This window comes from Poecilia reticulata, linkage group LG14 (genome assembly GCF_000633615.1).
Source record: "Poecilia reticulata strain Guanapo linkage group LG14, Guppy_female_1.0+MT, whole genome shotgun sequence".
NCBI lineage: Eukaryota > Metazoa > Chordata > Actinopteri > Cyprinodontiformes > Poeciliidae > Poecilia > Poecilia reticulata.
Window position 1 is genome coordinate 16391235 of NC_024344.1, and position 22074 is coordinate 16413308.

General features: G+C 42.6%; 1 protein-coding gene across 3 annotated transcripts in view; it reads right to left on the minus strand.

Annotated features, from left to right (window-relative positions):
• Window positions 1-4018: 4018 nt before the first annotated feature.
• fam222ba (family with sequence similarity 222 member Ba) overlaps window positions 4019-22074 on the minus strand; it is a 47564-nt gene continuing 29508 nt past the window's right edge. For 2 of the 3 annotated variants that reach the window (XM_008428082.2, XM_017308649.1), the window contains exons 2-3: window positions 16913-17040; window positions 4019-7705 (exon numbers count right to left, since the gene is read on the minus strand). In XM_008428082.2, the coding sequence (XP_008426304.1) occupies window positions 6027-7705; window positions 16913-16994 (1761 nt within the window). In that variant the 5' untranslated portion in view covers window positions 16995-17040 and the 3' untranslated portion in view covers window positions 4019-6026. The remainder of the gene's footprint in view (window positions 7706-16912; window positions 17041-22074) is intronic. The other variant, XM_008428083.2, reaches the window with a different exon arrangement.

The following is a 22074-nucleotide window of genomic DNA, read 5'->3' on the forward strand; positions in this document are numbered from 1 at the left end:
TCTGGGGTGGAGAGGAAACTCGGCACCGCTTTTGGAGACGATCGTCGAAGGTGTTTCAGGTAGGCCTCTTTACGTTTGTTTCAGCTACTCAAACACACAAATGGCTGTGAAACCTATGTTTATACTTTTGTGATTGGTAAAACCTGATTCTATGCCATCCACCATCCACATTTAAATAGCCTGGTTGGCATTCTTCTGTCCCAGCTGCAGATCCTGGTAATGTGGGTTGGAGAGTCATTGTCTTGTTCACTCTTAGCATACAGCTTGATGTCATCTATGTAGAGGAGGTGACCGATAGTTGCCCCATTTCTAAGCTTATATACAATCTGGTCTGTGCAGAACAGCATTGGAGACAGAGCATTGGCTTAGTTTATTCTACATTTGATGAAGATTTCCACAATTGGCTTGAAATTGACCTCAGTGGTGGTTTTCCACAGCCTAATGGAGTTTGCAACAAAAGTTCTTAGAGTGCTGTGGACTTTGTAGAGTTTCAGGCCTTCCGGGTTCCACATGACTGACATTAAGTCATAGGCTTTCAATCCAGGCAGTGCTCATATCATTCAAGCTGAGCAGCCATGTTTGACTCTTCAGATATACAAGGGTTTCATCGTCTTATTTGCCTCTGGAAGTAGGCTTTAGAGGCAAATAACTTAGAAACATTATTTATATTAACAAAAGGCCCTACACAGGTAAGAAGTACACTAAGGATGGAAGGAAGGATAATGGAAAGCATTGTAAATATATTATTGGAGGTAAATACTGATAAAGTGAACCTGTAATCATTCATTTATCTAAAGCTTGGGATATGGGCAACAGAAAGCAAAACTTTCACACAGAGAAACATCAAAGAAGCAAAAGTAAGAGGACAGAATTAAGAAACATACTGCAGAACTCCAAACATTAATAGTAAACTGCTGAGCTGGAGTTAAAACCTAGTTTAGGTTATTTTGCCAACCTACTTCTGGATCAGATATGAACCAATTCAAGTGTTTTTTGATTTAACATATTGAATTACTCTTCACTAGGTTAGATTTTTAAGTAAATAATATGTTCAAGTACTAACATTTCGCATTGCGACAAAAAGAGAGAGGGTTAAAAGGAGTAATCTTTAACCTGGAGGACTGAACAGGTAACATTTGGCTAAATATAATTGTATGTCTGGTTTCAACTGTATGTTGATCATCTTTTTTTTTTGGGCGGGGAAATTTATTACGCTGTGAAGCAAAACTCCTGATACTACTGACTCATCTTCTGAGCAGCTGGAAAATTGGGAAACCTCAGCAAGAACTAATCAGAGAGCCGAGACAAAGGTTTAGTGCTGTATATAATTAACAGAAAATTCAAGCTGTGTGTTCAGGGTCAACGGATGCACGGTTCACAAGGTCTCAAGCTATTTAAAACTACCTCAGGTGTTGCACAGCTGGAAGTAATGGAAGCATGCGTCGCCTTGTGTCCTTAGGGTCGAGGAAATGAACTGGAACAAATGGAACACCAACCTGGTCAACATCAGTGAGGATCCAGGATACTGTGATCGAGGCCAGAGGCCTGATTTGGACAGCCCTTCCAGAGGATTTAACAGAGGTTGTTCAAAAAAAAAAGTCTCCAAGACTGTACATAAATCCAGGTCTTGTAATATTTCCTTGTTTTTCCACAGGGAGGAGCTGGAGAGGCATTTTCAAGGAGGGCACTTGGAGGAGTAGTAGGATGCCTCAGTCCACTGAGATGAGCCTCCTGAATATATGAAGACTTAAACATGGTCGCTCAGTCTGAATGATATGAGCAACAAGACTTTCCAACTCAAACATATTATTGTTGAACAGAGAAAAACTGGAACTGTTTCCCTAACTGACTTGCAGTGTTTGCGTTGTTGCGAATACAATTTCAAGAGAAACATTCAAGTAATATCAACAGTACCAAGGAAAATTTTGAGGGTCTTTGTGTGCTTGATGTCAATAACTCTATTAAAAATTTACCTTTAGGCATGCTGTAACAAGTTTTGCTTAATCCTAGATGGAATGTTGTATTTTTAATTAAAATGTCTTGTATGTCAACAAGCTGATTTTAAACGCGAGCGGTGCAAAGACGCCCCAACCTTCCAGCGCCTCTGGCGTGGCTTAAAATCCATCATGGCGTTCTACTGATCACCAAGGTGCTGATCCTGCCTCTCCTGCTGTGTGCCCTTTATGCAGGTCCCATTTTCATCACAGCCAGACAAGCTAAATCTACTGCAGTCAGATCAGGCCCGCAGATTTCACAGCTTGCTCCGTCTACTCGACTTCCTTTAGCTATGAGGCAGAGGCAGGCCTGGAAAAAGGGCATGAAAGCACAGCAATCGGAGCAACAATCGCCACCTTCGGCACTGGCTGACACAGTTACAAATTATACGTGCTCCAGACCTTTTTGTTCAGTCACTTCTTTGGCTGTGCGGCTCTAGTTGTAGTTTCCTTATGTTATGCAAATAAAAAGGTGATCATTTTGGCTTTTCAAAGATGCATTTGAGCATTTTTTTGCCCAGTGAACTGACAATATAAAAAAAGGATGCATTTGCAGTCGATTGTTGGATATTTAAAATCAAGAATTTAATATTTAATCCAAATAGGATAAAATATAGTTATGATTTTGACAAACATTTTGTGGAGACATATTTGATCATTCTTTTTGGGAAGGTTAGAGCCCACTTAAATTGGTTGGTCTCTTGCCCTGGAGCCAGCTTTTAAGATTAGTCCATAATTGGGTTTTGGTCTGGGTCACTCCAGAAGCTTAGTGTTAACCTACCTTATCCATTCCAGAACCAGACTTGTATGCATTTCCAGCCATCTCAAAGTTTCAATCTTCTTTTGATTTGAGTTGAAGTTGAATTCTTCACCATCATTCTACCCTTTTTGCCCCAGTACTACCAACATCAAATCAGTCTCACCATCATGAGACAACCAGGTTTGAAACCTTCCTCTTGGTTTCTCTGAGCATTCTTCTCACCATTGTGGCCAAATAACTCAATCTTGAAGAGGTAGAAGCTTTTCTTATATATACACATTAAACTCGGTTGACATACATCACTGTTGGATGACCACACTTCAACCTGAATGGTCACTGATCATCTTACCCACCTTCCTTCCACCTAGGCCAGTCTTTCTCAAACTGTTGTCTGGTGGAACACGGGCGCCCCCTGGTGGTCCTCGAGGTACTGCATGTAAACGACCGTTTATTTGCCGTGACGTAAGTGCGATGCTACAGCTAGCTTACCAAAGGATCGTTAAAAATGATGGAAAACTGGCTTAAAACCGTGTTACGTGTAAAGAAAAGCTGCAGTTTCCGATGAAAAAAAAAAAAACTCCAAGATGATATCAGAGGATGTAATAGTTGCTAAATGTCGTCCACTAGCGATTCCTTTGAACTGCTAACGGTAGGAATCGCTCGTTAGAACTGCTCTTTGCTTTTTATGACTTTGCTTGGTAATGAATGATTCTCTGCCCTCAGATCAAGAGCAAGTTTTATTCAATAAAAAAAACAGAAATGGGTTAAACAAAACACGGTTTGTTAAAGCAAATCGTCTATTTTTCTTTGTGCTTCTAAATCACAAATGGCCTTAAATGTTACTAATGCACATAACACTTTGTAGTAATGGACTTTTTTTTTTTAAATTTCCATGTGTTTGAAGTCTTTGGAACGCTTAGACACTTCCAGAATCAGTAGGCAAGAATCTGTAAAAAACAAAATACCCAAGTAGATCTTCAAGTCCATGTTCATGGAGTTTGTTGTGGCCAGTCACATTTATCAAACAGCACCACTCTTCTCATTAGGATGAACAAAGAAAACGTCAAAGACTAATATTAGTCTAATATTTTAATTTCAGGTTGCATCATATACCAAGATGCGTGGTCCATGACTGTTAAATGGGTTAAGTGGTCCTCACTCTGAGTTTCAGGAACACTGAATTTTGAGAGACCCTGATCCACGAAAACGATCCCAAACGCGAATCAAATCAGGCCCGACTCGTCCAAATGACAGTTCCGACACATTTCAAAGCATAAATTAGAACTTTATTTTATTATTACAATATTACAAAAAGAGTAGCACAACTCTCACGCTCTTGCCTCTTATCTGTCGTACAGAATGACAAAAGAAAGCCTCGTGGACCTTCTTCCATTTCACAGCAATAGTACAAGAAACAAAAGAGGAAAATAAATTTTAAATAACAAGCAAATCAAGTATCATAAATAGTCACAACTGCAAACTGAAGCTTTGAAACTGGAAAAAAAAAGAAAAAAAAGTTACAGCTCAGTAACTACACGTTGCTAAAAATATATAATTACAAAATATTCCTCCTTTTTCTTGCTTTCCAACCATAAGGAATCTAAGGAATTGCTCGATGGAAGAAAAAAAAAATCTTCATTCAAATTAAAAGGCAAAAAGAAAAAAGAAATTGCTGTTTCTGTATGTCCTTTCCCTCCTCCTTTATTTGGGTTTTTTTTTATTAAAACCATGCTCATTGTCAAAGGAAAGTCCAAGGACCAAACACTTAAGGCTTTTTAAGGGCTGTTAGGGAGTTAGGTGAACAAAACATAGGTGTCATTGTGGTATTATACACACACACACGCATACACACTTGCGCACACACGCCAACGCTCATTTTTAACTGCGCCGGCAGCATTCACACACAATCATTAAAAGTTACAGTAGTCTAGTAGGTAAGCCAGTGTACAAGAAAATAAACAATGCATTTGCTGTTTTTCACGTCGAACCGAAATGCCGGTTTCGTTTACCCTCCGAACGATCTTGCAAGTGATCAATTTGGTCTATTAGAGCAGACTTCACATCAGCATCAGTAGCAACTCACATGTGACTCGGTTCCTAACCCGGTCGGGAGGTTAGAAAGGCCCGCCTTGGCTTTAGATTCTGCATCACATTGAAACAAACTTCTTCAGTGTCCATAAAGCCGACAGATCCCTTTCGATACCTGCAAAACGAAGAGCCTTGACATTCAAGTAATACATTTTGTTACAAAAAAAAGGAAAAAAAAGTCTGAAAAGTAGACAAAGATGTGATGGCACAATTTCATACTGGTGTGTCTTCATCAACCTGACTTTGGCCATTTTAAAGGTAGAGGAGGGAAACGGTTTTCATTATTTTCTGCCCTTAGTATTTCTGAATCTTGTCACCAGATGTGGCTCTAGCAACAAGGCTTATTTTTTTTAATTACCTGAATTCACTGCAGCATTATAAGCAGAACAGAGCATTGGCTTTTTTTGTCATATTTGCTCCCGCTTTATCTTCATAATGTACAAACAACCTGATTACATGCTTCGTTTACCAAATGAAAGGAGTTCATCTGTAGTAGTCCTATTATACAAATAAATTAACAGAACAAAAACCTCTGCTGACATGTATCCTACTTGTTATTGTAGCCCCTTTCCCATCAGTCTCCTTTTCTCTGCATGGAAGTGATTGTACTTAATTTTAGCGTCACCACCAAAGTGAAGTCTAAACCAGTCACAGCCAAAAGATTCCTGATACTGTCCTGTAAAAATCACAAAAAAAAAAAAAAAAAAAAAAAAGCAAAAATATCAGCTGATGTCGCCATTTTTCTGTGAGCGATAACTTACTTCTTTCTTACATGCATAAGAAAAGTCACGTTACGGATCTGAAGTAGAGATAACACGGAATCTGTTCAAATCCAGGCACAGAAATTCAATGTATGGTCGAGGAAGAAGCAGAGAGGATTACGAGTGTGTATATACACACACACACGCACGCACGTACACGCCCTCACACACACACACTCTTCAGGAAATAATAGCTACCTGTGGAGCCAGAAAAAAGCAAAACTAAAAATCAAGGAATTGATCACTTGCAAGATGAAACAAAGAAACAAAAAAAAAAAAACTATTGTTCCGCGTTAAATATATTATTTTACCCTCTTTAATACTTGATGTCCTTTAGGTTATCTGTTGAGTTTTATTCTTGTGATTCCTTTCTTAAGACTAAACAAGGGGGCTTGATAATGGTTGTTGAGACAAGGCCATAGCTTATCTGTACCCTGGGTGCTGGATGAGAGCGGTTCTGCCATCTCCGACCTCTGGACCTACCCTGCTCAGAGGGGGCCTGTGCATCTTGCCCATCAACCCGAGATTCTGATCGCGGAAGTAGGGCGTCTGGAAGTCCCCACCCAAGTAATCTGCCGTTTGCATCAGATTAGTCTGGCCGGACGAGGACGTGGTAGAGCTTGTTGCGAGCCTGTAATGGGGAGCCCCAGGGGGCCCACAGTCCAGCGTGGTACACCCTCCAGGGCCGGCGTTGTGGAATGGCATGGCTACGTCCTGAGACCCCGAGCTGTCACTGTTGGGTGTGGGAAGGATGCTGCTGCTCCAGATGTGGGACTGGAAGTAGTGGCTGTTGGGGTAGTGGGCCATGGGGCCGGGCATGTTACTGTTGACAGGTGGGGAGGGGGTGGGCCGGTCCAACGGAGGCTTCAGCGAGTACGGCTGACCGCCTAGCACTTCCCCAGGGTAGCCCATGCCTTTGAACTGGAAGGATGGGTCCCTAGAAGGCTGTTTGCAGAGGTGCGTCATGCTGTTCTGAATATGGGGGACGTGGGTCAGCTGATGGGGGTTCCAGGAGCGCATCTTCTGCTGCTGCTGCTGGGCGGTGTGTTGGAGCGGATTCGGTTGGGGGTGAACGTGATGCTGCAGATGCTGCGGGTCAGCGTGGTTGGAAGGCAAGTGGTTCAAACCGGCCACGCTGGGCGGGGGGTGTGCTCCCATCGGAGCAGTGGCTTTTTCTTGGGGGCCAATGACGCAGTTGGGTGGGGGAAAGCCAGGCGTGGCCGGGTTACTGTGCATGGAGACCCTGGAGCACGCGCTGATGAGCAGGTTGCGACTGATGGGACTGGGGTTGGCGAGGTGGCCTTCGCACATGGAGTTGACCCCCGGGCCCTGGCCCCGCGCTTGGCAGAACTGGTTGAGCTGATGCACAATGCTGCTCAGTTCGGCCTGCCGGACTTGGTGCATCCCGGCGGCCATCGAGAGTGGAATGGCTGAGGTAGAGACGGTAACGTTAGGTGGCGCGTCGCCATCCGGCAGCTTTCTGCTCGCCTGCGGGCCAGGCGGCAGCTGTTGCTGAAGCATGACTGCGGGGGGGCCCTGCGGGTGGCCGAGGGCTGGGTGTTGGGTCAAAGTCTGGAGTCTACTTGGCCCCTGAGGGTGCAGGGCCAAAGGAGGAGGGTGTCTAAGACTCTGAGTGTGAGCCTGCGGCTGAGAAAGGGGTAGGTGTAAAGTCTGAGGCAGGTCCTGCTGTTGGTGGGTCAAGCTGTGCTGGGGCCGGGGCAGGCTGGGCAGAGGTGGGTGGTGGTTTAAAGTGCTGGTTGAAGCCACTTGATAGGGTCCAGTGGGAGGGTTCATACTGACTTCAGAGTGCAAGCGAGCCCGGCTACCGTCGAAATCTTTCAGGACGCCTTTGACCGAGGGCGCCTTGATGATGGCGAGGAGGCCCGTCTTCGCACTGGCCTGAGAGGGGGGGTAAGGGCTGTAGCGCTGGCCCGACGTGTCCAGCCCGTTGACAGTGCGGCGCACGTGGTTACGCTGGGGGACTTTGACACTATTGGGAAAGATCTTGATGGTGAGGGGGTTGTTGGCAACCTTCTTAGCATATGCGTCCAATTCTGCAGGGGTTGGAAACGGAGCTGATCTCATCCTTTGTGTGGTGTCCCCTGGAGGAGGAGAACCAGGATAGATGGAGTTAGGAAGGCAAGAAAAAAAAACAAGGGAGGCAAAATGAAACTGACAATTCAATCTAGCTGAAATTATTGATCCGTTTCACATTTTGTCATGTTATTACCACAATCGTTAACATAATAAATGATGCATCACATGAACCAGAGTATCTGCAGGTTTCAGCAAGTCAAATGTAAGCCTTTTTAAGCATTTTTAATATCAACTTGAATGAAATTTAAGACATAAAAAACTATAAATATGCATTACAACCAAGTATAGCAAAAACGTCTGCAGTCTGTTTGTGGCTCTTGGCACCGCATATGGCTCTCTACAGCCCCCCGCTGTAGAGAGCCATATGCTCTCTACATCTTGTTTAAGTGACCTCTCTCACTTAAACAAGATATTTTGTTTTTACCTAGACAAAGCCTCATATCGTCAAGCTTAAACGTTTTTTTTTTCCCCTGAATGTACCTAGCCTTATGGTAAATTCATGTGCAGCATCTCCCAACGAGAAATTTTCACGTTGTAAAGAGATGCAAAACTCGTTAAAACCAAAGTTTCTCGTTAGTTTCTCATTTAAACAAGACAAGTTTTAAATCTTATGAAGAAAAACCGTTTCATAATATAAAAATGTTACTCTGACAGATTACAACTTGTTAAAAAGGCATAAAGCCGTTCCCTCCGACTCTCCTCCTTGTCACCGTTTTTTCTAGACACTTAAACATCCCAAGAGGTGTTGCTGTTTTACTGTTATGACCTCTCTCACTTAAGATATTTTCTTTTGAGCTAGACAAAGCGAGCTAGTGGCAAAAAATGGAAATAAATTTGTACTCATCCACGAGACTCAAAAAAAAAAAAGCTAGCTCACAGGAGTGTATTAGCAGCTAGCTACTGCCACTTCTAGATATAGGACAATGAAGATGTCTGTGTGCGACTAACTTTTACCTAGCAGTAAAATCCCATGAGAAAACAAAAAATGTATGAGAATATGTAAGATTAAATAGGCCTGCCACAACATTTAAGAGCAGTGATTAGTGTATTTAAGCCCAACTTTTCTTTGTGTGAATTTAAGACTTTTTAAGGACACAAGGTAACCCTGCCAAATTCTGTCCTTCCATGTGGCATGATGGTTCTTCCACCACGTTTCTTCATATGGACAGGGTGTTGAGGTCAATGTGCAGAGGGAGATTTCTACTATACAAGATCAAATTTGGCCTCATCTGACTGGAGCATGTTCTTCCACAAGCTTCCCGAATCCCCCGTTAACGATTTGGAAATGGTTAAAAATGTGTACATATTTGTACTGAAATTGAATTAAAACAGATTTTCAAGGGCAAATGCTTGCACTGGGTTTTCACTGGATAATATTAGAAAGCAATCGAGTGTAATGGCATTCTCCTCAAAACCAGCAGCTCCCATTGGCATGATCACCAGATGTAGATGAGGTAGGGGTTTTTCCTCTTCTCAGCAGAAAATATCAAAGCTGACGTATCCGGATTCCAGTGAAATCCAGTAAAAGTACAGTTGTTGGTGGCTTTCAGGTCAAAAGCCATTACTGGGGTCTAATTGACACATTCAGGCCAAGAATAAGTGCTGAGGGTGGGCTGCCATGTAGTGGGTGAATCACAAACCAAACAAAGAAGAGAGGCAGTAATGGTCCCCTGTGGCTGCTACAGGGAGAAATAAAAAAAGAACACAGAGTGAAAGAGAGATGCAGAGAGCAGCCCCTCCATGACAGCAGACAACTAATCAGACACAGAGGCAGCGTCTCTGATGTGCAGGAACACCTCCTAGGACTCGGCTCACACACACTTCTGCTGCACCTGCTAAGCACTGTGACTAAATTTAACAATGCCAGAGTGACAATGTGAACATGATTGCCTATTTGCGAATGTGGGAGGGCGTGAGGTTGTTCAAAAACGGCAACAGCCGCCACGAAAGTAGTTGGTTTACATGTCAAAATGATCAATTTAATCTGTTGGCTTTTTTCTTCGTCGTTTTAAATCTGAGCAGATTCCAATGCACAACCAGCCCAATTTTAGCATAATCAGAACGATAAAATTCATTGTTGTTACCTTATTAGATGGTGAAAAATAGATGGATTTTACATTCTTTGATTTGATTATATTTTTCCTCAAAGGACAATCCCGTAATCGTACAGTTACTGGTAACTTTACAAACCTTTTTCAAAGTAATGGTGGCTGAAGCATTTCTTCTACTTTGTACTTAAGTAAACTTTGCAAGTTGGTCACATTTTCTAGGAAATTCCATTTATTGACTGTGTCTGAGGAAGAAATGATATGCATGACGGATGTGGTGGGAAACTGACTAATTTTGTTAGTGACCGGCTGAAAGATGACCCACATACAGTCATATATGACGAGGTTCGTTTGTCAGATTAAAACTACCTTTTAAAATAACCTTTAAGTTGGCATTATGCATACTTTTCATTAAACCCACATTTCTGTATTATACATATTTTTATTGATCTGAAGTAATATTCTAATTTTAAATGTCATGTTCTCATTACTGTAAACGGAAATAAAGGCTGGGAAACACCAGTTTGTGTGCAATTAATCTAAAAATGTGTTTCACTTAGTGATAAAGTTCCTGAAATTAATGGACTTTTCAATATTCCAGCTTGTTTAATGGGTCCATACATTTTCCCCCATGCATACAGAGAGCACAATGTTCTTTGGTAGGGAACTGCACCAAACAGTGGCTACTTGGGGTCATCAAGTTTCCATTAGAGAATAATGATCAACATGCAGTATTAACTGATTGATGGTGAGGAATGGCAAAAAAAAAAAAAAAAAGCTATTACTTTCCCAGTTTTATGAATTGAGAAGCTGGTTCTCTTGGACCACTGGGGTTTAACTTTTGCTCCAGAAAACAATCTTGACGAGACGCTGGAAAAGACCACAGTTGTGTTAAAGTTGTGCAGAAACGAATTCGCCCATCGAGCCTTTTCACGCCTAAAACAGCATCTCAATGCTAAACATGTTTCAGCATCATAGATGCTGGATGTCCATAGTTCACATTTCCAAAGTAGTATTTTTTCAAAGCAGTTACAAGAATGACAAATAAAAATATGAACTACACCTGTGACACAATTGCCTTTAATTTTTTTTTTTCCTCTGACCAGGGGAGAAGGTACAATTAGCCCAGGCAAAACTAATTTCTTCACAGCTAATTAGTCACCTGACTTTGGTGCAGAAATGGGAATAAATCAAGTATGTGAGATTCTGCCGGAAGTCTGCAGTTAATGTGATCGAGGGCTTCGGCTCAGTCTCAGTCTCAGCAGTAGGACTAACCTCGTGGGATGAGGCTCAGAGCTAAAGCGGCTGAAGTGAGGGGCACGGACCAAGCAGAGCTGGTAGTCGTGCCAATCGGCTGATTAATTCCTGCTTTATTTGTGAGCAGGAAACAATGGGTAGTGATGTGTGGGGGCTGGTATGGGGCGGCACACAGACACGCACATGGGGGGGGAGGCTCCACTGAAACAAAGTGTTCAGCCCACTGATGGCACCCTCATTAATGCAGGGGTCCGGGCCAAGAAGCTGGAGCCTGACACCCGCCATCGTTGAGCCCCAGTGTCTGTCTGTCACGGAATAAATGCCAGGCTAAGCAAACAGAGAGAAATGAACACTTCCACACAAGCACACAGACATGCTGAGGATAGGTTTCGCTTGTCAAATACAAGGAATGATTAATGATCTTGTTGGAAATGATGTCTCGTTGTGACAGGAACAGACTGAATAAATACAGGGCTGATTTTACTGGAAAATATAACCACAGTCGGGGATTCTGACAAAGCCCGCATGGTGTGAAAACCTCCCGCCGCCTCGTGTGTTGCAGAAGAAAGGGATGGGAGTGAGAAGGAAGAGAGCGCCATGATCTGCCGCAAGTCACAAAACATCTTGAGCGTTTCATAATTAAGACTTAAGTCATCACAATATTGGGTCAAATCATCCGATCCCATGGCTTCTGATACTACTGCTACACTGATGATGCACAGCTTTGTCCTTCCCACCTGAGGACCACAAGGTCTTAAGACCTTGTGTTGGCAAGGTCTGTCGGCAGCCGATATATCCTCTACCAAACAAATGTAGCTTATTAGAAATAACCTGAAACCTGGATTATTTGAAGAGCTACGAGCATGAAGGGAAGGTTAATGAGGAATACGGGGGAAAACATGTTGGTGACTGCTAGTGGCATGGAGCATATTATCTCTCAGATCTCCAGCTAAGTACGTTGCCAAGGAGGAAGCGGGGGAAAAAAGGGCCCACTCTGGCCAAGCGCTAATTATCCCACTGCTAGAGAGCTGATTGGAACACAAGTGCACAGTCAGCAGGCACTAATTAGGGTTTCTTTTATTCAAACTACTGTTTTTATTGAGAAAGGTTTAAGCAGCGGGGAAGCGGGAGCTCGTGCTGCTGGAAATTGCAGTTTTCGCACATGAGCAGGAAATTAGAACTGAAGGCTCTGTGTCAAATTAGACAAGTGGTATTTTTTTGTTTGTGGGTAGAGGAGGAGGGGGCATTTCACATGAAACCTCTTCCTGCCTACTTTTTGCACTTTTGAGGAAGCCGATACCAATAGAGCAATATAACCTTTATAAATAAACAAGACCAAGAAGGGAAAAAATAGTTTGTCGATTAGTGCCTAAGAAGCGGCCCAGCTGCGTTCCATTTGTTCTGCCTATAAGAACCGAGGAACAAGAGCCACTTCAAGGCTCTCGAGTCTTCCTGAGAGGAAAATGGGCTGTTTTCTTCACTTGATATACTCCTCCGACAGCCTTTACACTTTACAGCCATCATCTGTTAACAGTCACTCCCTGATGATAAATAGAGCAGTTGCTCTGGCCTTGTCTCTGACAGCAACCTGCAAGCTTGTAACTTTAAACGACTCTCGCGTCCCCAGATTCAGTCGCAGCAGAGGAGGCCGGCTGGTCGGCTGAGAGACGCGGAGCACTTAGAGGAAAGGGTTCAACAACAAGATTCATTTGCTGATTCAGTCCATTTTAAAACCTGCTGGCAGTTTTGGTTTACACATTTTTCTCTGCGAGTAAGAGATGAGAAGTCTGAGCAAAGAGCACATTGTTAAACCTTGCAATCTTTTGTGCCTACATGTTTATGAATCAATGTTCCCTTCTGTATGAGAATCATGTCTCGTCTTACTACCTAGTTATTTGCCCTCTCTAAGGGAATCTCAGCCAAATTTTTTTTTTTATATATAATGTCAGCAAATTATACATTTCCAAGTGTCGACAGCACCTGGTGAGCTCCAATAAAACTCAATTTGCCCTCGAGTCTTAAAAATCTTGGTTTAATGAAAATCTGAGCATCAGACTTTACCACAATTCCAAAGTAATCCAAGTCCATTGAAGAATTGAGGTGAACATTTTTACTCAAGATCAAAGTCAAAGTTCTGTGTGTCGACCAAAAAAAAGAAAAGAAGCTGAAACTCTACACAGAGCACCTTCGTCCACATTGGCTGTGTCCCCAACATGGATTGTGGTAAACTTCAAACAGGAATTAAAACAACCGCTTTCCTCTTGTTACTTTTCCATTACGGCCAGAATTTTGGTCTGTAAGACCCTTCTAATCAACAGACACCCCACCTAACAGGTGAATCCCTACATAACTTATGATCCCTACAGTGTCTGATCCTCACAGATCCATGATGTTAACTACAGCATCCCCCAAGGCTCTATTTTAGGTCCTTTACTTTTTAATTTGTACATGTTGCCTCTTGGTGGAGTCATTAGGAACCATAAAAATCAGCTTCAGTTATGGTGATGACACTCAGCTATGCATCTCATTGTGTCAGGACGACCCCCAGCCAATCACTGTACCTTTTTAATTGCATTTCAGACATAAAGACCTGGATAGCACAGAACTTCCTCCTGCTCAACCAGGACAAAAGATAAGTTACCAGAAGGACATTATTATTCAAAAATACAAACTGCATCTTTTAAACCTTCAAACCAAGTCAGAAGCCTGGGCGTTCTCAACTCTGAACTCACTTTTTATTACACATATTAAACAAATAGTTAAAACAGGATTTTATCAAGTGGCTGGGGAGAGGGAAGTCTGGGCCTCCCTTCTGAAGCTGCTGTCCCCACGACCCAACCCCAGATAAGCGGAAGAAAATGGATGGATGCATTTTATCATCTAAAAAAATATAGCCAGAGTTCAGCCTACTCTCTCCGTTGATAATATTGATACTGACAGTTATTTCCAGCCATATAGACTATTGTAACACCCTGCTTTCTGGTCTCCCTTAAAATTTTTTTTTTAAAAACCTGCACAGCCTTCAGCTGTTACTAAACTCTGCAGCTCGAGTGCCAACCAAGACCAGAAGGCAGGCTCACATCACACCCGTTTTAAAATCACTGCATTGGCTCCCAGTACGTCTCAGGACTGATTTTAAGATTCTTTTAGTGGTTTTAAATGTCTTAATGGTCTTGCACCGTATTATCTTGCAGAGCTGATGAGCCCCTTGCGAACCCCGAGGTCCTCTGGCACTAGACTAACAGTTCCCAGAGTCAGAACAGACTTATGGTGAGGCTTCTTTCCAGTATTATGGACCCCGTTTGTGGAACGGTCTGCCAGAAAACCTGCAGAAAACATTGCCGTCTTTAAGAGCAACTCAAGACTCGACTTTTTAAATGTATTTCCTGAACTGAATCATTTCTGCTTAGTCTGTGCATTTTTCATGCAGTTGTTTTTTTTTCCATGTGGGGTTGGAGCGGGTAATTGTTTTTGTTTGCTTTTATTGATCTGTACAGCACTTTGAGCTGCTTTTAGTATGAAGGGTGCTTTATAGATAAAATTGATTGATCCAATCCAGAGTTACCAGTTGGTCAAAAGGTTAGCATTAGGTCAATGCTAAAATAGTTTTGAAATCCTGGGGTACTGGAAACTTTATCCCTGGAATTGGTTGTAATGGTTACATTGTAGGTATTGATACATCTGTACCAAGGAGAGACTGAGTTATGTGGACTGAGAATGAAGATGCTAACACAGCGGACGTGAGCTACAGGTGCTGGGTCCGACGCCGCACAATAGCTCCGAGTGAACCGAATTTTTCTTTGGCTCTTTGATAAAACAATTAAGAGCGAATGAAACGGGATCCGTGTCTTTTCATGTAGCAGCATCTGTTTGAAGAACAGATGAAAAGGAGAGAGCATTATAAAAGTAAAAGGGACAGAAAAATGGAGCGAAATTGCACTTCTTGGAATCGCCGTGCTACTCGCGTCTCTCACTCCATCACGTAAATGCATTACAGTGTTGGGCAAGAAAAAACAAAATGAACTCCAGTTGTGCTCAGATGTGTCTTGGTGTGTCAGAAATGAGGAAAGAGCAGAGAAACAGTCTGGGCTGATGGCTGCGCCGTGTCACAGGGCTGCCTGAGAGAGGCAACAGACGCCGGCACTTAGCAGACTCCCTCATGCTCGCTGATCTCCTGGGGGTTGGCTGATTACTGTGATTCTGAAATTACAGTCTTGATGAGCAGGAGCATTTCAGGAAAAAAAAAAAAAAAAAAAATGCTGGAATGGAATAGAAATGGGTCAGGCTGGGACTGAGCTTCCACTCAAAAACTTGGATGGGAAAAAAAGGAGACTGTGATACAGTGAAGCTGGAAAACGTAAAGGATCGCAATCATATTGGTTTTATTGTGATATGATCAGACGCTTTGATGAAATATATGTTTATATATAATGACGAAGGCCATACTTTGAAAAAATAAAGAATAAAAGAGAATGGCTCTCATAATATTACGAGAATAGTCATGTGAAAATAAAGCCGAAAAAATATGACAATAAATTGATACTTCAGGAAAATCATCAGTTTTACGAGAATAGTCATAATATCCCACAAATAAAGCTGAAATAATAAGGATAAAGTCATAATATTTCAAACACAAAGTTGCACAAGAATAAAGTAATATCACAAGAATACAGTTATGACTTTGTTCTCATTGTTGTGACTTTATTCTCATACAATTTTATTCTTGTAATTTTATTTCAACCCTTTCATGCATGAATTATGATACTTTGTGTCAGGATTTTTTTCACATTTTTTTATTTTATGGCATTAAAGGTAGGAAAAAAATATTTGTAATTTTTTTTTTTTTAGGTGATCAATTGTAATTTTCTCCAAATACAAAGTTGTTATTTGAAAAATACATCAGTAGTATTGTTCCTTAGGGGTTATCTGATGTCACAATATTTTTTTTTACCTGTAAGTGTCTTCTACAGTAGAAGGAAGGACCGGGTCGGTCGGCATGGGTTTTTTGTCCGTCAGCCATATTGGATTTAACTAAAATTATTTCTTGCATTTGCAGCTGATGACCAGCAGTTGATACTGTATTTTATGATGCATTAGCGTCCACTTCAGTGGTCTGTGTGCATTTATAACATAAAAATCCACAAGAAGCACAAGAAAATGACTTGGACAGCTGTCCACTGTAGTGACCAATATGCATGAAAGGGTTAATATTTCCTTAGCATGGCCCCAATACTCTGTCATAATATAGAAATTAAACCATAAAAGCAGTATGTTTTGCAAGCAGTTCAAAATAAAACTTCAACACTTCATTTGTTCTGATTATGCATTCACCACTCACCAAGAGTCAGCCTCTGCTCTTAGTGACCTTAACTTCTCCATTTAACTGCTGGTTGGCAATGCTCAAAAGTCTCTAGTTTGTCAGCAGTCGGGTAGTAAAACTCAAACACATTTAATTCAGCTGGCAGGCACTGACAAGTCTGCTGTTAAACCAGGGCAGCAGATTGCATCTTAAATTCATTCGCATTACAAGATCAGCGGGGCAAAACCACTCAGCCGCAATCTGTCTGCAAGTCTGACAGTAACCGACTCTTCCTGATGGTGAAAATTAGGCGAGATGGCTGTGTTTAACACTCTGCCGCGACGGCTGCGTTCTGGTAAAGCACGCAGGGCCGCGCTGTTGTGACAGACACGTCTTCGCGGGGGACGAGGGAGAGGGGCGGGGAGCTAGTTCATCAGCAAATTAATGGCGCAGTTCATCCTAATTTCCCTTGAAGACAGATTTGCGCTCGAGGAGAACAAAAATATTCCCCCGTGAGTGAAAAAAAAAAAAAAAGAGCTGGAGATGTGGAATTTTATCTGCTTGCATTGAGATTGTAATTTTGTGTGTGTCCTGAGATCAGTACTTACATTTCTGCGGTCCAGTGTTCATCTGCGTGTGGGGGAGAAGCTGGAGGGGGAGGTCACCTGGCCCTGGCAGACAGGCCAGCATTTCACACAGACACTAATGCAACATGGGACACGCACTTCTCCTCACACTGCACAGAGAGAGAGGGAGGGAGAGAGAGGGGGTAGAGGTCAGACATAACTGCGAGGCAGCACATGGTGCGTGGCGATACAGAGCCTGGGTCTGGACTAATAGAAGTCTGGAGCTGCTCCCTGGAGGCACGGGGCCAGGGAGGACATAGTTAGCTTTCAATTAGAAACTGATTCACACCTGCAGCATCAGGTAAGGTGACATTTGAAGCCAATAACAACTTCAATTAAACATCAAACAGCTGAAGTGAAACGGGCAGACTGGGCCTGAGGGACTGGCTGTTTTAAATCGACCCAGTCTCCCCGCCTTCTCCTTCGACTCGCCCTGCATGCAAGCTAGTCAGACCCCGCTACCAGAGCTTTACCTCTGCACCCGGCGCAGACCACGGCAGGAGAAATCACTCACTCAGGTAGGTCGTCCGGCAAAGTTTCCACATTTTCAACAGACTTCAGTGGATATATATTTGGTTTCGGTGCATTTGTGATCGCCCTCCTCAACTTTGACACCCCTCAATAAATTCTGCTGGAGCCAGTTTCCTTTAGAGGTCATCTAATCAATAAAATAAAGGTTTTAGGTGAGGTTTAAAACGGTACGAGTGTTTGGAAAACTTAACACTATATCCAGGGTTGCTACACGTTTCCCACAGTAAAATTCAAGAACTTTCTAAGCATTTTGAAGGTAAATTTTCACACCACTGGTGCTTTCCACCAACCATGTTCTCACAGCTCAATGGTCTAGGAGAGTTAAAAAAAATCTAATAAATATTCCCACAAAGAGAAATAATTTTGGAAATTCTGACTTAAAACAATCACTTCACTGCCTGAAGTGAAAAAAAATGTGTATGTGTCTTTATTATCTTCAAATATCTAGTTTCAAGTACAAATAACCTTAAAAACACCTACTTTGAAATTCAAGCATTTATGAGAATTTCAAGCCTCCAGTCAAACCCAAAAATATCTCCATCATGAAACATTACAGCATCATGAAGTGGTGATGCCTTTGTTCAAAAAGGAAGCCAATGAAAAGATGAATGGAGCTCAATGCAGAGCAACACTGGAAGAAAACTTGTTGGAAGCTGCAAAAAGCTCGAGACTTATCCACAAGTAGCCTGGTCTGCAGTCAAACGAATATTTCCTCCACGTCGTTTTAAAAATACTGTACCCACAGCGTCCATCTCAGGAGAGTTTTCATCCACATAAACCCACACGAATCTGCCTCAATGTTTTTTTAAACATGCCAAACAAGGAGGGGGCAGTGTAGCACAACGCTAAACCTGTCAGCCAATCAGATTGCTTCAGAACAACCAAACTTCCTGTTGGGAATTAAACATGACGCTCATTTGTGTGCACAGACACTTTTAAATAATGTATTAGAATCTAAAGTTAAAACACCATGTCGATTGAGAATTGTGCCAAAACATATATGTTGATGTATTGGTGCATTATTTGTTTCAGACTGTAATGCACAAGACCGTAAAAATCTGCTTTCTTATGTACACAATGCCAACATGGAGCTCTCTCATATCTCCACCGTTTTCAGTGATGCGACAAAAAGATGTGGCTGAAAGGCCAAAACGGAATTTCTTTTCCCAGATATCCAGCTAGGCCCAAGGCGGAGGTTCTGTTCCAGCTGGTCAACAACCCTAAACATATGGGTGGGTGATGTGTCAATATTAGATCATCAACAGTAAGGAAGTGTCTGGCAAAAAGCACAGAGACAGTGGAATCCTCTAAAGGGCAGATTCTATGCATTTGGATTTCATTTTTAGGATCGGAAAACGTTTGCATTTGCTTGAGAGAATATTTCTGAAAGACCTGGTGGATCTCAAGAACTAAAAGAGACCTTTGTTTTAGGGACATAAAAGCAGTGGAGTTAATGTCAGGAAAATAGGAGGACAGCTGTAGCTCCTATAAATGTCAGCCACGTCGTACAATAACTCTGTACAGGAAGGAAAGGGGAATAGTTAGCCATGCTCCACTTGGCTTGCCGCTGTATTCCAAACACAACAGATGCTTGCTTAATCAGCACCGGGAGAACAGTCAGGGAGCAAATCAAGTCTACAGAGTCCGTGCCCTCCCCGTTAGCTGTGTGGCATCAGAGGAGGGCGGCAAGTGTGCGCAGACAAAAAGCTTCTATGAGAGAGGCAATTACCAACAAAACAACCTTGGCATGCCTGCCTGCCGCAGGGTGATGGCTTAAAAGTGTCTTCCCACCCGCAGGGAGGATAGACAAGAGGAGGAAAGAGTGACAAAGCCGGAGAGAAAGGTGGCAAGACTGAAAGACGGGTGGCTCTAAAAGAAAAAAAAAAAAAAAACAAGAGCTCAAAAAGGTCAGGATGACAGCTCATTTAAATCCTCCCAGTGAGAGAAGAAAAACAAGGCTTAATGAAGCTGCCAGTAATACACAGATACCTGAGGGCGTTGCACCTCGGGGTGCAGCAGGGGCACAGTGGCAAAGGGGAGGCAGGGAGAAAATGGTGGGTGGTTAGCAGTGGGTGGCGGAGCTGCTGTCTTCAGACGGATCTGGGAGCCTTAGAGGTGCTGCGTCACCTTCTCCGTTCCCCTGATCCTCTGCCGCTTCAGCCTGGACGGCCATATGGCGGTGATCCCTGCCCTTGATACGGCGCGTCACCATGCATTAACTCTAATTGGCCTGATATGTTATTCTTTTTTCCCCCTCCAGCCTTGGAGGGGTTTTTAGGTACGGAGCCTTGATGTCAGCAGGCAGGATTTCCAGCACTCGTTTATCTGGTTGCCAAGATTTCGCAAAAAGATAACAGCAATCTCTCTGACAACAGGCAGATTCAGGGGTGGAGGAGAGCGGAGTATCAGACGGATCAGAGTCTGTTTTTCAAAGCTTCCAGAAGCAAAAGAGAAAAAAACAAACAAAAAAAAAAAAAAAATTGTCGCGGAGCAGAAATGATGCTGGGACGGAATACAAAATGGTAACGTCTCTACCGACAATCTGAGGAAAAAATGCATTTATCGCATCGTTTATCATTTATCGTGAAAATCTGATTTAATGTCTCAAAATATTTCAAACAGTATGGTCAAAAATGTTATCGTTTGCTCCACAAGAGCATCAACAGTAAATTAAAAAATATGATTAAATGCAGCAACTTTGTGCAGCTTAGTGATATTAATCACACTCTTCTAATTAAGCGGCATCCTGAGGAAACCCATTTCTAATACGAGTTAGGGGGTAATACTCAACTTTAATTATGATATTTTAATATTGTATTGTAGCTGTGCGTCACAGCAATTACAACCCCACAAACAAATACTGCTCTTCAAAACATTCCTGTTTATAATGCACTACTTCAGAACAGCAGCCACATAAAGAGGAAGGATTGGTATCATTAAACTGAACATATTTACAGATTTTAGTCATTTTTTTAGATGTATTGCTATTTAGCGACACCTTCATAAAAAAAAAAGAAAAAAGCTGAGAAAATGCAAAAGAAAAAAAAAAAGAAAAATAAATCCCGACAATACGGACAGTTTTTTGGGTTTTAAACATTAATTGGAAATTATGGTGACAATGATTAATCAGAACCGCCATCATGATAATCTTATATTTTCAAGAACTGCATTTGTGTTTGTCATCTATGAGCCACACAGTTACAAATGAAAAAAAAAAAAAAGTTAATCTGGCTTTTGTTTCATCACAATCTTTATCGTAATCACAAAAGGCACCACAAAATATCGTGATAAAATTCTAAGTTCATTTTGCCTACAAGTATACACACATCCCTCAACACATTGCAGGCATAAAAACCCCACACATGCAGCAGACTGCCCCCGGTGCCCTCCTGCTGCCCCACAGCGCCCCTGAATGTCAGAAAACGGTGCGGCGGGGAGCGTAGCGGCAAAGGTCAGTCTATGGTAATGCCTGAGCTGACTGTGCTTTACAGCGCAGAGGCGGGGGGAGATGAAACCCGACAGACAGCAGCCTGACGTCCGCCGTGACATCAAACCCAGCAGCACACACACACACACACACACACACACACCGAACGCAGGCACTTCCGACAAAGCCACAAACCCCCGCGGAGGCTTTTTAGCGCCGGCTATTTCTCTGTGAAGCTGCTGGTCGACTTGACCCGACAGCCAAATCCAGACAGGAACTCTGCTAGTTATAAACTGGTGACTCCGAGTCCTAATTGGTTTTAGCTAACAGGTATTCATCTCTGTGTCCTGGTGGCTTTGTGATAGAGAGTCAAGCCCCCACCTGGCATGAGAAGAGACAGAGCTGGGTATGTGGAGACGCAGCAGGGCCAGCTGGGCAGGCCTGTGGAGCTAAGCCAGGCGGCTCATACTATCAACCTCGCGCAGACAGACACCAGGGGGTTCTGAAAATATTTCTTGGGTCCCCACGCCCCCTGTGACTCGGCAAGCCTCCGCCAGCTACTTATAGAGCTGTAATAAAAGTGTGTGAATAACTGTGGAGCTTCTATTATAGACAAATAAAAGCGAGCAGACGAAAGCAGGACTTGAGCAAGTGATGTGCATGGCTTGTGTCATGTGTCAAATTGCTCCCATAAAAGCTGACCTATATTTTCTTTTCATTCCTCGGCGGGGAAGGGAAACGAGAAAGTCATCTGAAAGTGGGGGGGAGAAAAAAAAAACAGAATAGGAAGAGGATCAGGAGGGATGGAGGCCATTGAGGTGGATTACGGCTGTCACTCCCATACTGGGCCTCCCAAAGTATTCACACCCCATTAGTAGTTACAACCACAAGCTGTTTGATTGTCATCATAAATAACACAATAAAACAGTTGCCTATAAGTGAAGTGGAAGGAAAATTAAATGCTTTAGTTAAGAATACACAATGTTATCGTCATTGGCCGATATTGGCTGTAAAATTTTATATCGGACATTCCATCAAAACAACAATATAAAAGGAGTTGATTTTATACAACTAACCAGTGACAATGATGCCTGCAGCACAGCACCATGTCAAACTTGCACAGTTTGAGTGTTGGCATCGTCTTAGAGCAGATTAATAAATTTGATACAATACAAGTTGAAAGTGT